This window comes from Cricetulus griseus, chromosome 4 (assembly GCF_003668045.3).
Source record: "Cricetulus griseus strain 17A/GY chromosome 4, alternate assembly CriGri-PICRH-1.0, whole genome shotgun sequence".
NCBI lineage: Eukaryota > Metazoa > Chordata > Mammalia > Rodentia > Cricetidae > Cricetulus > Cricetulus griseus.
The window spans coordinates 3,172,566-3,188,395 of record NC_048597.1 but is presented as its reverse complement, the minus strand read 5'-3'; the positions used below and the strand labels follow the sequence as shown (position 1 = coordinate 3,188,395).

Below are 15,830 nucleotides of genomic sequence, written 5' to 3'. Positions count from 1 at the left end.
CCTCCTGACTCAGCACACAGTCTCCCTGTGGTGCCTTGAAAACAGCCACCAGCCCTGCCTGCTGGCCCTTCACAGTGTTCTTCCTGTCTTGACGGGCTGCTTCCCACAGGCTTCCCACATGGCCCTGCAGACTGCTCTCATGGCACTTCCCAGGGGAGGGGAGCCTTTGTGAGGGCCTTCTCCCCACCTCCTTTCCTTTTTTCTGTACTCAGACTCAGTTTTTATGGTCTCTCTGCTCCCTTCTGCTTCTGCATCTTCGATTCAACCAAAAATATTTGTGAAAAAAATGACATCTGCATGGTAGGGAAATGATGTCGAGTTTTTTCATCTCTAGAGTTTGTAATTATAAGTCATCTGGATGTGATTGAAACTGTAGGAGGATGTATGTAAATCATACAACACATTTGAGTGTCCATGGATTTGGCATCCATGGACGGGCGCTGGGCTGTTCCTGCCCAGATCAGTTCGATAAAGACACTGAGGCTTGACTACAGTTCAAGTTGGCCTCTTCCAAAACAGGATTTGTCTCGGTTTACTCTTCTGTGTTCTGTCACTAAGCATGGTTTCTAGCCTTATGATAGACATACAGTTGTGTGAGTGCATAGCTTTCACTTAAACAGTAATTAATTAATGTCAATAAGTTATTAAGACATTTTTATAAATTTCTTCCCAGTCTGTCTTAGTGTTTTCCATTGCATCTGAATTCCCAAGGCATACTGTAGATTTGTATTCTTACTTGTTGCTTCTCTGCCTTCCCGTCTGTTGAGTGTGTGGTCCCATGGGTGCAAAAACATATACATCTATCGGTTTTTCCTGTATGCTCAGTGTCCAGAGCAGATCCGTGCACAGAGGATATGTGCGGCTTATCTGGGAAACAATTGACAAAAAAAGTGAACATATGTGCAGTTGAAGTCACAGGGTTGTTTTTGTTGTCCTTACAGGTAGACCAGATGAATAAAATAGTGGAAGTTTTGGGCATCCCACCTGCTCATACTCTTGACCAAGCCCCAAAAGCAAGGAAGTTCTTTGAGAAAGTGCCGGATGGCACTTGGAACTTAAAGAAGACCAAAGATGGAAAACGGGTAAAACAGGGGTGCACTTGTTCTTAGAGGGAGCTTCCTTTCTCTTTCCTCCCCAACCCTGTGTTTTTCTTTTCTTTTCTTTTTTCTTTTTTCTCAGCAAGGTGCCGACTTCTAACTCCTTAAATTTACTTGACAACGGTATTACAGCTAACAGTGAAAAGATGGGTTACTGTTCACAGTTGAGTGTGATTGATCTGTGTGTGCGGGTCAGTGTGTGCTTAGTGGCCAGGGTAGGATCCACAGTTTGAACACAGGATAACTTTTAAGCTTAAGCAGTTCCTGGTAGTTTTTCAAGGGTGTGAACTGACAGTCGAGCCTTCTGACAGATTTAGGCTCCTAGCTCAGTGACTGAAATAGCAGGGTGTCTGCATCTTCTAATGCAGTGGTAGATCTGAGGACTGTTTCAGAGGCCCAACTATGTCAATTGATTAGAGTAAATGATACCAAATTTCCGTCTTGATTTTATGTTTGTGTAATTTTCCAGACATCTTCTAGTCTAGTTTGGGGTTTAGCAAATGAAAAGAATGTGCACGTACATAGTTGGAGTTGGTGCACACATGTTATCTTACGGTTGTAGTTCTGCCTCTTCAATATTTAAGAACTTTTTTTCTTTAGTTCTTTTATCCTGTATTATAGTGGCGCTGCCACCAGGTGTCATCTTTAGGGAACTGACTGTGCTGTTGTCTAGTTCACATTTAGTTAGTTGTAGGGCCTTTTAATGTCTAATGATTCGTGTGCTCTTTGCATGTGTATATGTGTGCACGGCAGAGGCTATATGGAGCCATCAGACCCCCTTGGGGCTGGAATAATTAGCTACCCATTGTAGATGCTAGGAACCAAACCCAGGTTCTCAGAAGAGCAGCAAGTTCTCTTAACCACCAAGGCTCTCTTCTACTCTGGTGCTTTGTTTTATTTTGTTTTGTGACTGCATCTCATGTGGTCCATGCTTGCCTTGAACTTGCTGTTAGCCAAGGTGCAGGGCAAGGTCTCCCTGCTGAACTTCAGCCCCAACTCCAAATGATTCTTACACTGCTCAGAGATTTGTATACAGTTACTATTTCTGTCATAACTGGTTTGCAACTTTTTGCTTCCTAAATTGTACCTGTGGCTTCCTTCCCGTGTACATGCTGTGGAGTTTACTGACTCAGTATTGAAATGAAGCAAGCTGGCTTCGTCGGCTGTCTCTAAATACGGGCAGAAAGAAATTTGTTCAGGGGATGGAAATACCTCGAGATTCGGATGTGTGTGTACATAGTTCATCAGTCACAGCCCATTTTCCTGTGGCACCAAAGACGCTGAGTTTCACTAGTGTTCTAGGTAGATTGTGCCAGCTTGAGTTAGCATGGAGGGTAAGTCTTCTTTCTGTTTGTTCTGCAGTACAGGCTGCTGACATTTTTTAAACTTACCCCTGCTCCCCTTTTAAATAAAACATTCTTCCCATTCAGTTTTCAAAGTCTGTCTTTTTAACATTAAATAACTGGTTTGTCAGCTATCATTTCTCCCAAATTGAGCTATAACTATTATTGCTATTTATTATTAGGTACATTTCAGAAATTAGCAGATCTTCTTTATGAATCAAATCTTAACCTATACTTAATACCCGTTAATTAACTATAAATTCAATGAGATTTCCCATAGCCAAACTTAGTGATTGACTTATTTCACTTTTAACAACACTAAATTTTGTAGCAATAACAAATCTGTAATCAGCTGATCATACTGTGGGGGAGGAGACATCAAAAATGAAGACACTGTCATTGTGTAGTTCTTAACTTTCATATTTCAGAAGCCCATGTTCAAGGTTGAAATGAAATCTCTATTAGTTACTTTGGTTTTTTTTTTTTTTTGTTTCGTTTTGTTTTTCTGTGATAAAACACCATGGCCATTGCAGCTTAGAGAAGGAAAGGTCCGTTTCTTGTCCAGAATGGCTAGAACAACTTGGCAGCCGTTGGCAGACATGGTGGCTGGAGCTGGAAGCTAAGGGCTGAGCACCACGTCTATAACCACAGCAGGAAGCAGAGAGCAGACTAGGAGTGGTCTGTGGCTTTAACCTTGAAGACCTACTCCAATTTAACATACTTTTTCCAGCCAGACTGCCGTACCTCCACACTCTGCATAAACACCTCTCTCCCAATTGACAAACCCATGAGCTGATGGGAACATTCTCAATCATATCACCGGGGATCCGAATTTAACTGTATCGTTCTTCTGTAGTGGACAAAACTGTAAGGCTGGAAATCTTGTTAATTTTTAGTGCCTAATTTATTTGCAATAGTATGTGCATATTGTAAATGTCAGTTGGCATGTGCTGCCTAACACAAGGTGTAGACTATTCCCACCAGGCCTCTCCCTCTGTTGGACTCTGTCCTATCCCCCTCCCGGTTTCTGCCACGGCGGATTTGATCAGCAGGTGCACGGCATAAAAAAGAGAAACTCTGCTATTGTCACCTAACTTGCTAATCTTGTTACGTACTTAAAGGGGTGCTATGCTGTGCTTCTCGGTTTGTGGGTACCGTTGATTGTGGTGGCAGGGAAGGCGTGGCAGTAGGAGCGGCAGGCAGGTGACTGTCACTGCACTTGTAGACAGGAAGCAGAGGGGTGGATGGATGCTGCCGCCTGCCCAGCTCGCCTCTCCTTTTTGATCACTTCTGGGACCCTGGTCTTGTTTGACGGTGCTCCTGACACTTGGATGGGTTCCCTCCAGATCAACTAATGGAGAAACCTACAGATGCATCCAGAGGTTATTTTCATGGTGACTGCTAAGCCCTGTCTGGTTGACAGTGAAGATTAAGTATCACACTTACTTAAAAGACAATATTTGGGGGAAAATCATATTGTTGTGTATCTCAGGACTTAATTCATTTTATTGCTTCATGGTATTTTGTTGAATATACTGTTAATTTATTATCTGTCAGTAAACTTTCTGTTTATAACTAATTAAGGACTAATTGATTATGACTAGTGAGAATGCATGTCTCTTTTCATGTTGTTATTGGCTAAGAATAGAATTGCCAGGGTATAGGGCCTGTGCGTGTTTATAGTCATTAGAGAATATTTAATAGACCGACTTTCTGTTTTTTTTCTTAGTCTTTAAGAGGTGCCTTACTTACATGTCAGTACCTTTTCCTGAGCAGTGGCTTGGTTATCCCTTTTGTAAACATGGTCTAAACATGCTTGTACAAGAAAGTCGGGTCCTGCTAGAAATTGCACTGATGGTACATTTTGAACCTTGTCACATTTCTGCATCTACAGACAAGGTCATGTGATCCCCCTTCCCCTGTTGTAGGGTAAATTTGTTAATTGACTTTGGAATATTTGCCCTAATGCACACTTGGTCCTGGCATCCATGTCCTCTGGTGTGGCACTGAGTTAAACTTGCTAGTCTCGTCAGAGTATTCTGAAGTGTCCTAATGTAGCTTGTGACTGCTTCTCCAACTCACAATTATCTTGTTACACAATTTCAAGTTATTTGAGAATTTTCTTGACATCTTAACTCATCTCTCAATAAATAGCACTGTGGTTTCAAAATGTGTTTTTACTCATTTAAAATTTATAGTCTGGTTTTATAGCCTAGTATGTAATCTATCTTGATGATTCTTGTGTACTTGTTAAAAATTGTATTTTGTTGTGGTGGTCTGAAGATGTGTGTGTGTGTGTGCGTGTGTGCGTGTGTGCGTGTGTGCGTGTGTGCGTGTGTGCGTGTGTGCGTGTGTGCGTGTGTGCGTGTGTGCGTGTGTGCGTGTGTGTGTGCGTGTGTGTGTGCGTGTGTGCGTGTGTGCGTGTGTGTGTGTGTGTGTGCGTGTGTGCGTGTGTGCGTGTGTGCGTGTGTGCGTGTGTGCGTGTGTGCGTGTGTGCGTGTGTGTGTGTGTGTGTGTGTGTGTGTGTTTCTGTCAATGCAGAGAGGCATTTTGATCCCTGGTAGCATATTAGTTGCTTTTCCTGCCACTAATAAATACCTGGCGGGAAGCAACGTGGGGAGGAAGGCTTTCCTTCACGTCACTGTCTGAGAGAATGCAGTCCTCACTGCCTGTGGGGACATGGGTCTAGAGTTGTAGATTAGCCTGCCCCACGCCTTCAGAAAGATGGTCTGGCCGCTCTTGATTGCAGTGCCTGTGAAGAGGGTTGACGTTGGCTCTTAGCACTGTGTATCTGTGATGTGGTTCCCTTCTCTTTGGGGTGATTAAAACACTGTCTTTGAGCTTGATTTTTGTGTATGTACATTTGTTTGTATTCTCCTGGTGTGTGTTGACATCCTTGCATTTGTGGGCTCATCTCTTTTGGAGGTGCTCGGGTGTTACCAGATAGTCACTTTGCTCAGTCTTTCTCTAGCTCTTCAGTTGCATAGATGGCCGTCAGCTTAGTGCACCTGTCCTTGTTTCTTATAAAATCAGTTTCCTCTTCTGAGACTCTGTCCAGTCACATGTGCTGTCTGCATTTTTAACTATACACCTTCCATTCATTATTTAAAATACCTGCCTGCCAGTTTCACTGCCTGGGTCATTTACTGGTATAGATTGGTTGATAACCCATTTTCCCCACTAAATTATGGGCTCTGTTGTTGGTGTAATTCTTTAAGAGTCTGTCTCTCTTTTGAGAATGGTTGAGATTTTAAGTGTCGTTTTCCGTGGGAAGCAGCACACATGTCTTGTGCACTGCCAGGCCACTAGAATAGATAGGGCTGGCATTAGCTGAATCTGGAGTTGAGTGTTTGGTGCAGTTTGTGCTTGTTTTTTTTTTTTTTTTTTTTTAACCATGAGGAGGAGGCTCCTTCAGGCATCATGTGCTTGTGGCTGGAGGGGTCTGGAGCTCTGTGTGCTTTGACACCCACCAGCAGCCCAGCTGTTCACCTTCTGGCTGCCCACATGTGCTGTCAGGGTGTGGTCAGAACTAGGCTGGACTGTCCTTGCTCATGTCTGCCTTGCTGGCTCTCTTCCCATTAAAGGGCTCTTCTAACCTGATAGTGGCTGCCTGGGGTTGTGGTTACTGGGAGACACTTCTGACTGTGCTCATGTGTGATTTGTCCTGCTTCTTCACTTTAAGGGACCATCTGAAAAATCCCTACACTGTCACCCAAAGTCCAGTGGTTCTGCTGTGACCTTGGTGTTTTAGAGAGGTGTGGGGTATCCGAGCAGACTAGTGTAGACCAATGTGTTTTCACTCTGAGTGGTGCATACAGCTTTAATGAGCCACCCCACCATTAGGGAGGCAGTGCAGTGTGCTCTCGGGGTGCAGAGGCAACCTGGCATCGTGGTAGACACCCTTAACCCTAGTTCCACTATTGGCAGAGGCAGGCAGGTTTCTGTGAGTTTAAGTCAGCCTAGTCTATGTAGTTAGTTGTAGGCCTGGCAAGTCTACATAGTGAGACCCTGTCTCAGAACAAACAAACAAAACTTAGGTACAGAGTAGAAGAGGTCAGAACCCATACTTCTACAGACACCTTCACAGTGATTGTTTTATACTTGTGGTTTCTGTGCCGCCCCGTGTTTACTTGCTTGTGTGCTTTTTTCACAATCATGTTCCTGGGTGAAGTTGTATGAGCGCTGCTATAGGCTGGCCATCTTCTGTGTGCTTGCTGCTGAGCTACACTGATCTTCATAGCCTTGAGTTGTTTGCAAAGCTGTATTGGATTTCGTAGCCACGTGTGTTGTGTGCAGAAGTAGGGCGTCTAGCCATCTCAGGAATTGTCTTCCTCACAAAGCCTTGTACATGTAAGTGCCTCGGATATGTGGAGTAAATCATGCAAATGTTACATCCCCACAAAACTTAGAGACAGCTTTTGTTTTCTCTAACAGGAGTACAAACCACCAGGAACCCGTAAACTTCATAATATCCTTGGAGTAGAGACAGGAGGGCCCGGCGGACGGCGAGCTGGGGAATCGGGTCATACTGTAGCCGACTACTTGAAGTTCAAAGACCTCATTTTAAGGATGCTTGATTATGACCCCAAAACTCGGATTCAACCTTATTATGCCCTGCAGCACAGTTTTTTCAAGAAGACAGCTGATGAAGGTACAAACACGAGTAACAGCGTGTCTACCAGCCCCGCGATGGAGCAGTCTTCAGGCACCACCTCCAGCACGTCATCCAGCTCAGGTCTGCCGCCCACTCACCTCGGGTCTTGCTTGCACGTGCTTTCTGTTTGCTTGCTAGAGTGGGATTCTTTTAAAGTATTGATAAACTAATTTTTAAATTTTAATTCATAAAGTAAAGCAAGGGATTGTTTTACTTAAGTGTTGTTTGTATGTGTGTGGCCTTAGTCTGGTCACCTGTAAGAACCTCCTTTCTGTATAGTTAGCAAATTCAGTCTGTGATTATGTGTGTGGTAATTGTCTGCCTGACAGTTGGAAACAAAGCTACGTGTTAGCTAAATTTCTAAGTGATTTTAAATGGAGTTATTTTTCAACATCTTGAATTTTTCCTTGACTTAGGCGAACTTGGCTATATTAGTGGCTGATGTGGGGAGATGTCTTCTGAGGCTCAGGAACATGTTGTTTTTCAAGTTAATACCATAGTTTGAAGGTTTTGTGTGTCTTTATATGTGCCATGTGGTACATTTATCTGAGTGTGCATACGCACACCCCTGAGGTCACACATGGAGGCATGACACTGTCTGCCTTACTCCCTAACAACACAAGTCTCACTGTACCAGGCGGCCGCCTGTTTGAGCCAGGCTGGCCAGTGAGTTCTTGGGACTTGTCTCCTTCTGAAGCCCTGGCGTTGTAGTCAGCCTGGCCTTTCACAGGGCACAGCAGCACTGAGTGTCTCCCTCCCTGTGTTAAGAGTTGTAAGGAGCAGAGCTCACACTAAGCTCACAAGTGTTCCCTCTCCTGATACTGAAGGTGGATCCTCGGGCACGAGCAACAGTGGGAGAGCCCGGTCAGACCCAACGCACCAGCACCGGCACAGTGGTGGACACTTCACGGCTGCTGTCCAGGCTATGGACTGTGAGACACACAGTCCCCAGGTGAGCTCTCCCTCCCGGGCTCATGTCATGGCCCACTAGCTTTAGCTGTGGCAGCTGCCAAGGGCTGTTAGGATGTTTGTGTCTGTGATGTCCTCACTGCTGGAGGCGAGAGGACACCCTGGTAACTCTCCTCCTCCTTGGTAGAAATGATGAGAGCATGCACTGGATACACCCCACTGCCCTTTCAGGCATTTCCCCATTTATTCCGTCATTTGCCACAGCAGCTCCTGTGCCCCGTGCAGTTTGACCCCACTTTTTGGTGGTGCCGAGACTGCAGATGCCGCCAGTCTCCCTGAGCTACACAGTCTGGGTCTCTGTCGTCGCCTCTTGTGACTGCACTCCCAGACCTGGTTTCTGAATCAGTCTGTATTTTTGTTTTTAACTTTGTTTTTCTTTTTAAACTTACTGATTTCAGGAGCCTTAGCATTAAAGTGATTTTTTACCTAACTTTAAAATGAGTGTGAAGCAGGTGGTGGTGGTAGAAATGTGAACCCTGCTCACTCTTCGCTGCTGTGACAGAAGTAGCACGGAAGGAAGTCATTCATTCTGTTAGGGCAGGCAGGATGGGCGGGCGGGCGGGAGCAGGAGGTTCCCTGCTCGCAGCGCCTCTCTCTCTCTCTCTCTCTCTCTCTCTCTCTCTCTCTCTCTCTCTCTCTCTCCCTCTCTCTCTCTCTCTCTCTCTCTCTCTCTCTCTCTCTCTCTCTCTCTGCCTGGGGCTGGGCTACAGAGCCTCCTTCTGCAGGGGCTAGTGCCAGCGGGGAACAGTGGGAGGGGTTTCCTGTTCAGACAAGAGCTCATGATGTTATGAGACAGCATGCCTCCACACTGTCTGCCACATTGTGGTTTGTTTTTTTGTTTGTTTGTTTTTGTGGTGAGAGACCAGGCAGTTACTTGGTGGAGTAAGTAAAACCTATGCTAGATTGGTAGTTCCCTTTCTGTGACTGGGCCTCTTGGTTCTGCTGAAGAAACCCTCACATAGTTGTCATCCCTGTTAGCATCCACCAAACTCTATTAGGTAATTACACACTTCTCAGAGTCCCATCTCCCTCTGTTCTCTGTAAAATGCTGCAGAGTTTTCTACTCTCTCTGACTCCCCTGCCTTGGATGGGGTATTCAGACAGTCACTCTCCATGTTGTGCAGTGGTGCCTGTGCACACAGTTGTGTGGGTCCTAGGCAGTTGGACTCAGGGCAGCAGGGTTAGTGGCAAGTGCCTTATCTGCTGAGCCATCTAGCTGGCCAGTTTTTGAACAGTTGATACAGTGGCATGGTAACAAAAAAAAAAAAAAAGAAATAGCACACAGGGTTGTGAAAAGTCCTTTATCATGTCCACTAGTTTAGTACAAACTAACATTAGTAGCTTTTATATCTTTGAAAAGATATTCTTCATGTAAAAGTCAATCTAATTATATGTCATCAGATAATATGTATTAGCCAGGCAGTGTTTTATATGCATATACAATATTCTATACACATCCAAACACCTACTCTAGGTATGGTATGCACTCCAGCCTGTATATAAGCTGTCGTACCGCACATACTTTTACATCTAGGTTTTTATGCATTTGGCATGAATGTGATATCCTTCCTATATCAAAATAAGGGATGCTTTTATCCTGTCTCATGGTGTTATATTATCTAAATATTCATGAATCATTTCATTCATAGCTTATTAGTGGGCATTTTGTCTACTTCCAGTCATTTTTGCTATTTATAATGGCATAATAAAAAAAATCTTTATATGTGTGGCAGGGGTGAGGTAATGGTGTTACCCACCTTTAATCCTAGCACTCAGGAGACAGAGGGAGGTGGATCTCTGTAGACCAGGCTGGGCTTGAACTCATAGATCCACCTGCCTCTTACCCCCCAAGAGCTGGGATTAAAAGTGTTTACCACCACCGCCTGGTTTATAATTTTATAATTAACCATTTGCTAATGAGTCCAGCACATGAGCGTCATGCTAAGCACGTAGCTCTGTCAGACAGCACCCTACTGCAGTCCGTGTTGGGATTTGTTTATTCTGCCAGTGTCATCTTTCTCCTTGCCTAAGGTTATAGGTGTGCATCAGGGGTTGGCCTGTCCCGTGGGTAGCAAGGCCCTTCCATACAGGGTGGACGGCAGTATCAAGTACTCCTTATCTGAGGGTGCTGGGACTCCAAGCACTTCGATTTCAGTTCTTTTAGATTTTGCTGTAGCTGTTCACTTTTTACCAGTTGAATGTCCCTAATCTGAAATTGTTAAATGCTCTCATTTCAAGTGTTTCATACCAGAGTAAGGATGTTCAACCTGCATTTTCTTTTGTGAGATTATCTTCCAGTTTTGTCCTCCCCTACTGGATTTTCAGGACTTTTCATTCCCATGTAACTTTTATTAAATAAGAACTTAACATTTTGTGCTAAACTAGTGGTAGAGACAGCTTTTGCCTTTTCAGAGGTTACATTGACACAAGTAAGCAGCAAAACACAAAAATGGCAAGTGATACTTACAGAAAGGGAAAGTCTAGAGGTGTGCGCCTCTGGGGAGTTACCTTCATGGTGGTGGCAAAGCCCTGGGCAGTGCAGACTCCAGTGCAGGCAGCCAAGGCTCGTGAGGTATAGTGACTAACAGACTAACTGCACACTATCTGAGTAAATCTGAGAGGATGCAAGAGTTTTCCCTCCTTGAGTGTAACAGAGAAGCAGCTGATGCAGTGTCCAGAGCACTGCTGTGTCGCCCCCGTGTGACTCCACGTGCCCTCAGGTCAGCTGCCCAGGCCATGGTGCCCAGCAGACAGACCTAACTGCACTAGATACAGTGAGTGACATCTAAAGTCACGCTCATTTCAGCCACAGTTGTGCTGATGGCTGTGCCCAGCATGAAGGGGGCTGGAGAGTCCGGTACAGTCATGTTGTACATAGAGGGGCACATCAGTAGCCTGGCCACAGAGGGCTGGGGCAGCATGAGTCAGAACATCCGGGAACTCAGGAACTGACATGGCGATTTTAAAAGGGGAATGTAAGCAAAGATTAGAAATAAACGTGCTCTTGATGGGAGAAAGCAGCAAGTGCAGATGCCATGAGTCTCAGGTCAGGTCAGGGTGAGAAGGGTCTGGGGAGATTGGGATCCAAGTCCGTAAAGGAATGAGTTGATTTTTGTTTTGAAAGGATAGTCTTGCTTTTCTCAATGGGTTGAGAAGAACAACTGTGGAAGCGGGGGGGCGGGGGGGGGTGTTAAATTTTTTATTTTGTGAAGAGGCCTTTGCATTAGCCTAGGCTAAGTGGTAGTGGTGATGGCGGTAAGAAAAGTGGTCAGATTTGGGATCTGGTCTGAGGTATCTCTTTGGTACTTCATGCTGGGTTGAGTCCGGAGGAATTGTCAGACATCTGGGTGGATACGAGTCCTTTTATTGTATCAAGAGATCTGGAAGGAAGAGGGACTTCAAGGGGAAATGAAGGCTCTCATGGACCTGCCAGATGTCCTGGTGGTTCCTTATAGAAAGCTTACTGACCTGGTGTAGACGGTGACATGGAGACCTGGACATGAGTGTAACTTCTTAAAATTGGCTGATTTTAATTGTAAAACATTTTTTGCTCTGGAATTTACATAGAATTTTATGGTATAGAACTATCTAGTGTGTTAAAAGCTTCAACAACCCCCACCGCCACCAACCCCAAGTTCACCCACCTGAGTGCAGATGCTCAGGTGTAGGTTAAGCTTGGAAGCAGTGCTGAATAACCCTTCCTTAATGTCTTCCCTCACAGGTGCGCCAGCCATTCCCGGCTCCTCTGGGCTGGTCAGGCACTGAAGCTCCTACACAAGTCACTGTTGAAACTCATCCTGTTCAAGAAACAACCTTTCATGTAGGCCCTCCGCAAAACGCATTGCATCATCACCATGGAAACAGCTCCCATCATCACCACCACCACCACCACCACCACCACCACCATGGACAGCAAGCCTTGGGTAACCGGACCAGGCCAAGGGTCTACAATTCTCCAACAAATAGCTCTTCTACCCAGGATTCTATGGAGGTTGGCCATAGCCACCACTCCATGACATCCCTGTCTTCCTCAACGACTTCTTCCTCCACATCTTCCTCCTCTACTGGTAATCAAGGCAACCAGGCCTATCAGAACCGCCCAGTGGCTGCTAACGCCTTGGACTTTGGACAGAATGGAGCTATGGACGTTAACTTAACCGTCTACTCCAATCCCCGCCAAGAGACTGGCATAGCTGGACATCCAACATACCAATTTTCCGCTAACACAGGCCCTGCACATTACATGACTGAAGGACACCTGACGATGAGGCAGGGGGCTGATAGAGAAGAGTCTCCCATGACAGGAGTTTGTGTGCAGCAGAGTCCTGTAGCTAGCTCGTGACTACATTGAAACTTGAGTTTGTTTCTTGTGTGTTTTTATAGAAGTGGTGTTTTTCCCAAAAACAAAGTGCAAAGCTGCTTGAATCAGAAGGAGATTAACACACTGAACCGCTACAAGAGGGCAAAGCTGACTTTTTTAACTTGAAAAGATTGCAAAGGGACAGAGAAGTTTTTCAGAGCCATGTCCACCTGTCTTCATGGAGAGCTCCCAGGTGCCCTCTTTTTGTCCCCCCTTTTAACCTGCCATCTCCCGGTCATAGTGGGTTTGTCTTTCTATCCAACAAAAGTTAAATGTTCAGATGTTGGTCTTGGTCATTTGCCAACTAATTTTAAAATAAAAAGGCACTGCACATAATTTGCATAAAGGGCCCCATAAGGGTGTTTTGTTTTTTTGGTTTTTTTTTTTTTTTTTCATTTTTATTTTTCTCCTTTTCCCCATGTTTTGTTTTGTTTGGGGTTGGGGTGGGCTGGGAAATAAGGGTTTTTATGTCCTCTATACACTTGGGCACGGAAATGCAGTACTGTAAGGAAGAGGGACCTCCAGCTCACACAAACACCATCTTCAGCTATGTGAAAGGGACGATTGTGTTGGAGTTTGTAAGGCACATTAAGCATGCTAAGTGGCGGGGACCAGGACTCTCCTATCTGAACCCACCGAGGAGCGAAGCAGCAATCCCATGGGATCCTGTGGGTCTCCTTCCTGTTGGAGAGGCCCCGGGAAGATGGGAATGGAACAGGACTGGTCTCCTCAGCAAGGTGCACTGAGAAGCAACACCGCGCGGGTCAGTTGTGGCCAGTCCTGGGGAGGTCTGAGTGGTGGTCTTTGGGATGACCTTTGGCCTTATGGATTTGGACTCGAAGTTAGAAGAGCCTACCATTTCAGATACAATCACTTGTGGACATGCGTTTGCAGACAGTCCTTAACCCTGAAAACACAGAGAATGGGTAATTCAAGAGGCCTTTCTTTTAAAATAGACTTTTGTGACCCACTAATTGTAAGGTATTGCAAGGTCACTTTGCGTGTGTCATAAAGCTGACCCCTTATTGGTTGAAGGCCACAGATGTAGTGGTTTGCTTTGATGGAAATAGCTACAGCTGTGCCCTTCCTGCTTTTTACCTTTTCTTTGGCTTTTTCTCGGCACGTGGTGTCTTCACCATTTCTTCTGCACAAAGACGTCTTCTGTTCATCCTGAACATTTTAAAATGCAGAATTTTATGTGACTGCTTTTTTGCCTCACAATTATGCTGTGAATTTTACAAAAATTTATTTTCTTTTTTGATAATTTATTGTACCAAAGCTGTTTTTATAGCACATAGATGTCTGTAACCAATAATGTAGCAGTTCTGCACTTTGACACAAGGTGTAACTAGACCATTTTTAAATGTCAGTGGAAATTATGGCTGTACTATTGCTTAAACAAAACTGGAACTGTTGTTGAATCCATAGCAACACATTTACAGCAATCTGTGTGCTGGACAGAATAGATTGACATCTAATTCAAGGTTACAGCTCCTGTCACATTCTAAATGTGTTCAGGCCTCTGAAGGGACGGGACACTGGATCCAGAAGCTATGGAGCCAGCAGTCGATGCCCGTATTCCTGATTCACTTACTGTGAACTTGAGTGTGAGACCTCGATTGAACCCGGCAGGTCCACAGTAGGAGCAGGAGGAAGGCAGAGCTCTGAGCATGACCTGAGGTGAGCAGGCTGGCATTAGCAGGGACCTCGTTGGAGAGTACACTGCCTTCACGTAACACAGTCTGGCAGTGCCTAAGTTTGTGTTCCCATTTAAGTTGAGCAGTTTGAGGTTGTTAGACTCTGAAGCGGTTGAATTGGGAGAGTGGAGATACAGTAATTTCCCTGTCCAGGATCACAAGAAGCCTAGGAGAGACGCAGTGACCTACCTCTGCCTGCCGACAGCCCTGCCGAAGCAATCAGCAGAACACCACGTTACTTTTTATTGGTCAACTCCATGTGGCTGACTAGGTCAAAACAATTTTTTTTTTTTTTCTGAGCAAAAGCAGGTTTTTATATGTAAACAATGACAAAAGAAAGGCCTAAAACTCTGTGAATGTGAATGGAAGCTTGGAGAGCCCCGTTTTTATAAACGCAAATACTTTGGTTGTTAATCAGGAAATCCATATTTATTTTGAAATTAAATGTCAAGCCTGTGGATTGTTTTGAAGTTGGTAGTTGATGAGCGTTTGTGTGAATAAAGGCGTCACCTTGAGCGCAGCACTGTCAGGGGGAGACGCAGCGCCTGCTGCTACAGAAGCCCAGACAGACACCACACCAGGTGCCTCAGGTCATCTTTCCCCTCTGTGCTGGTTGCCACATGTTAGCAAGCACCAAAAAAGAAAGCAATTTTTAAACCGCTATTTCCATAACGAAACCACACAATCCAGTGCTTCTGCATACTGTGTTATGTTACAGTCCAGTTTTGTGTGCTTTACTACACAGTTTGGTTACAGGACTTCTGTGCATTGTAAACATAAACAGCATGGAAAAGGTTAAATACCTGTGTTCAGATTGTAAGATCTAGTCCGGACTTGCTGTGTATATTGTAACGTTAAATGAAAAAAGACCCCCCTTTGTATTATAGTCATGCGGTCTTATGTATGATAAACAGTTGAATAATTTGTCCTCAGACTCTTTACTATGCTTTTTTAAAAATTAATTTAAGGAAAAAATGTAAACATAGTAAAAACAATCTTCCTATGCAATGAGGCTGGCCCAGGTCTGGGAGGTTTAGCAGGCATAATTCATACCTGTGTAAAAAGGAGATGTTGGTTTGGCGGAGACTTAGGCTTCACTTATCTTTGAAAGTAAAAATTGGAGGCTTAACAGATGATTCGTTCTTTAAAATGGGTTCTTTACCTGGGTGATTGTCGTGTGCATAGTGCACCCTTCTCCACAGTCCTGTGTTAGTGTTCAGACGGGTTGTGAGGACCGCACCCTTCTCCCTGAGGCTCTGGCCTGCTGGGGTTCGAATACCGTGCCCTTCCTCAGCTCCCTGGGACGCACTAGTCACTTTCCTGTACAGACCTAGAACCCCTGCCATGCCTCTGCACGTCCTGACCTTCCTGTCTGTCAGCCTGCACGAGGGTATGTTAAGGTGGCACCCAGAAGGTAAGAACTTGCATAAAAGCTAGTGTGACTCTGGAAACCTGTGGTTGTAGAGCTTGTGTGATAGACTGGAGAACTCCTTGTTGTTTGTCTTAGGCTATAGGATTGTTTTTTTAAGCTTAGGTAATAAGCATATTTTGTGATACTGGACTAAAATACCAAGACTTATTTTTACCTAATAAATAGGACTACATTTTTTTTTTTTTTAAATGAGGCTGTAGTAATCTGAGGCCTCAGAGATGACGTCTGGGCTTCTGCCACTGGCCTTGGTTCCTGCTTATTTGTTAAATACACTGTCA

At 44.8% G+C, this 15,830-nt stretch overlaps 1 protein-coding gene across 2 annotated transcripts in view; it reads left to right on the top strand.

Moving 5' to 3' along the window:
* Dyrk1a (dual specificity tyrosine phosphorylation regulated kinase 1A) overlaps positions 1-15,052 on the top strand; it is a 116,334-nt gene extending 101,282 nt beyond the window's left edge. For both annotated transcript variants that reach the window (XM_035444275.1, XM_035444274.1), the window contains exons 9-12: positions 942-1,082; positions 6,875-7,175; positions 7,922-8,046; positions 11,785-15,052. In XM_035444275.1, coding sequence (XP_035300166.1) covers positions 942-1,082; positions 6,875-7,175; positions 7,922-8,046; positions 11,785-12,405 — 1,188 coding nt within the window. In that variant the 3' untranslated portion in view covers positions 12,406-15,052. The remainder of the gene's footprint in view (positions 1-941; positions 1,083-6,874; positions 7,176-7,921; positions 8,047-11,784) is intronic.
* The last annotated feature ends 778 nt before the right edge of the window (positions 15,053-15,830 follow it).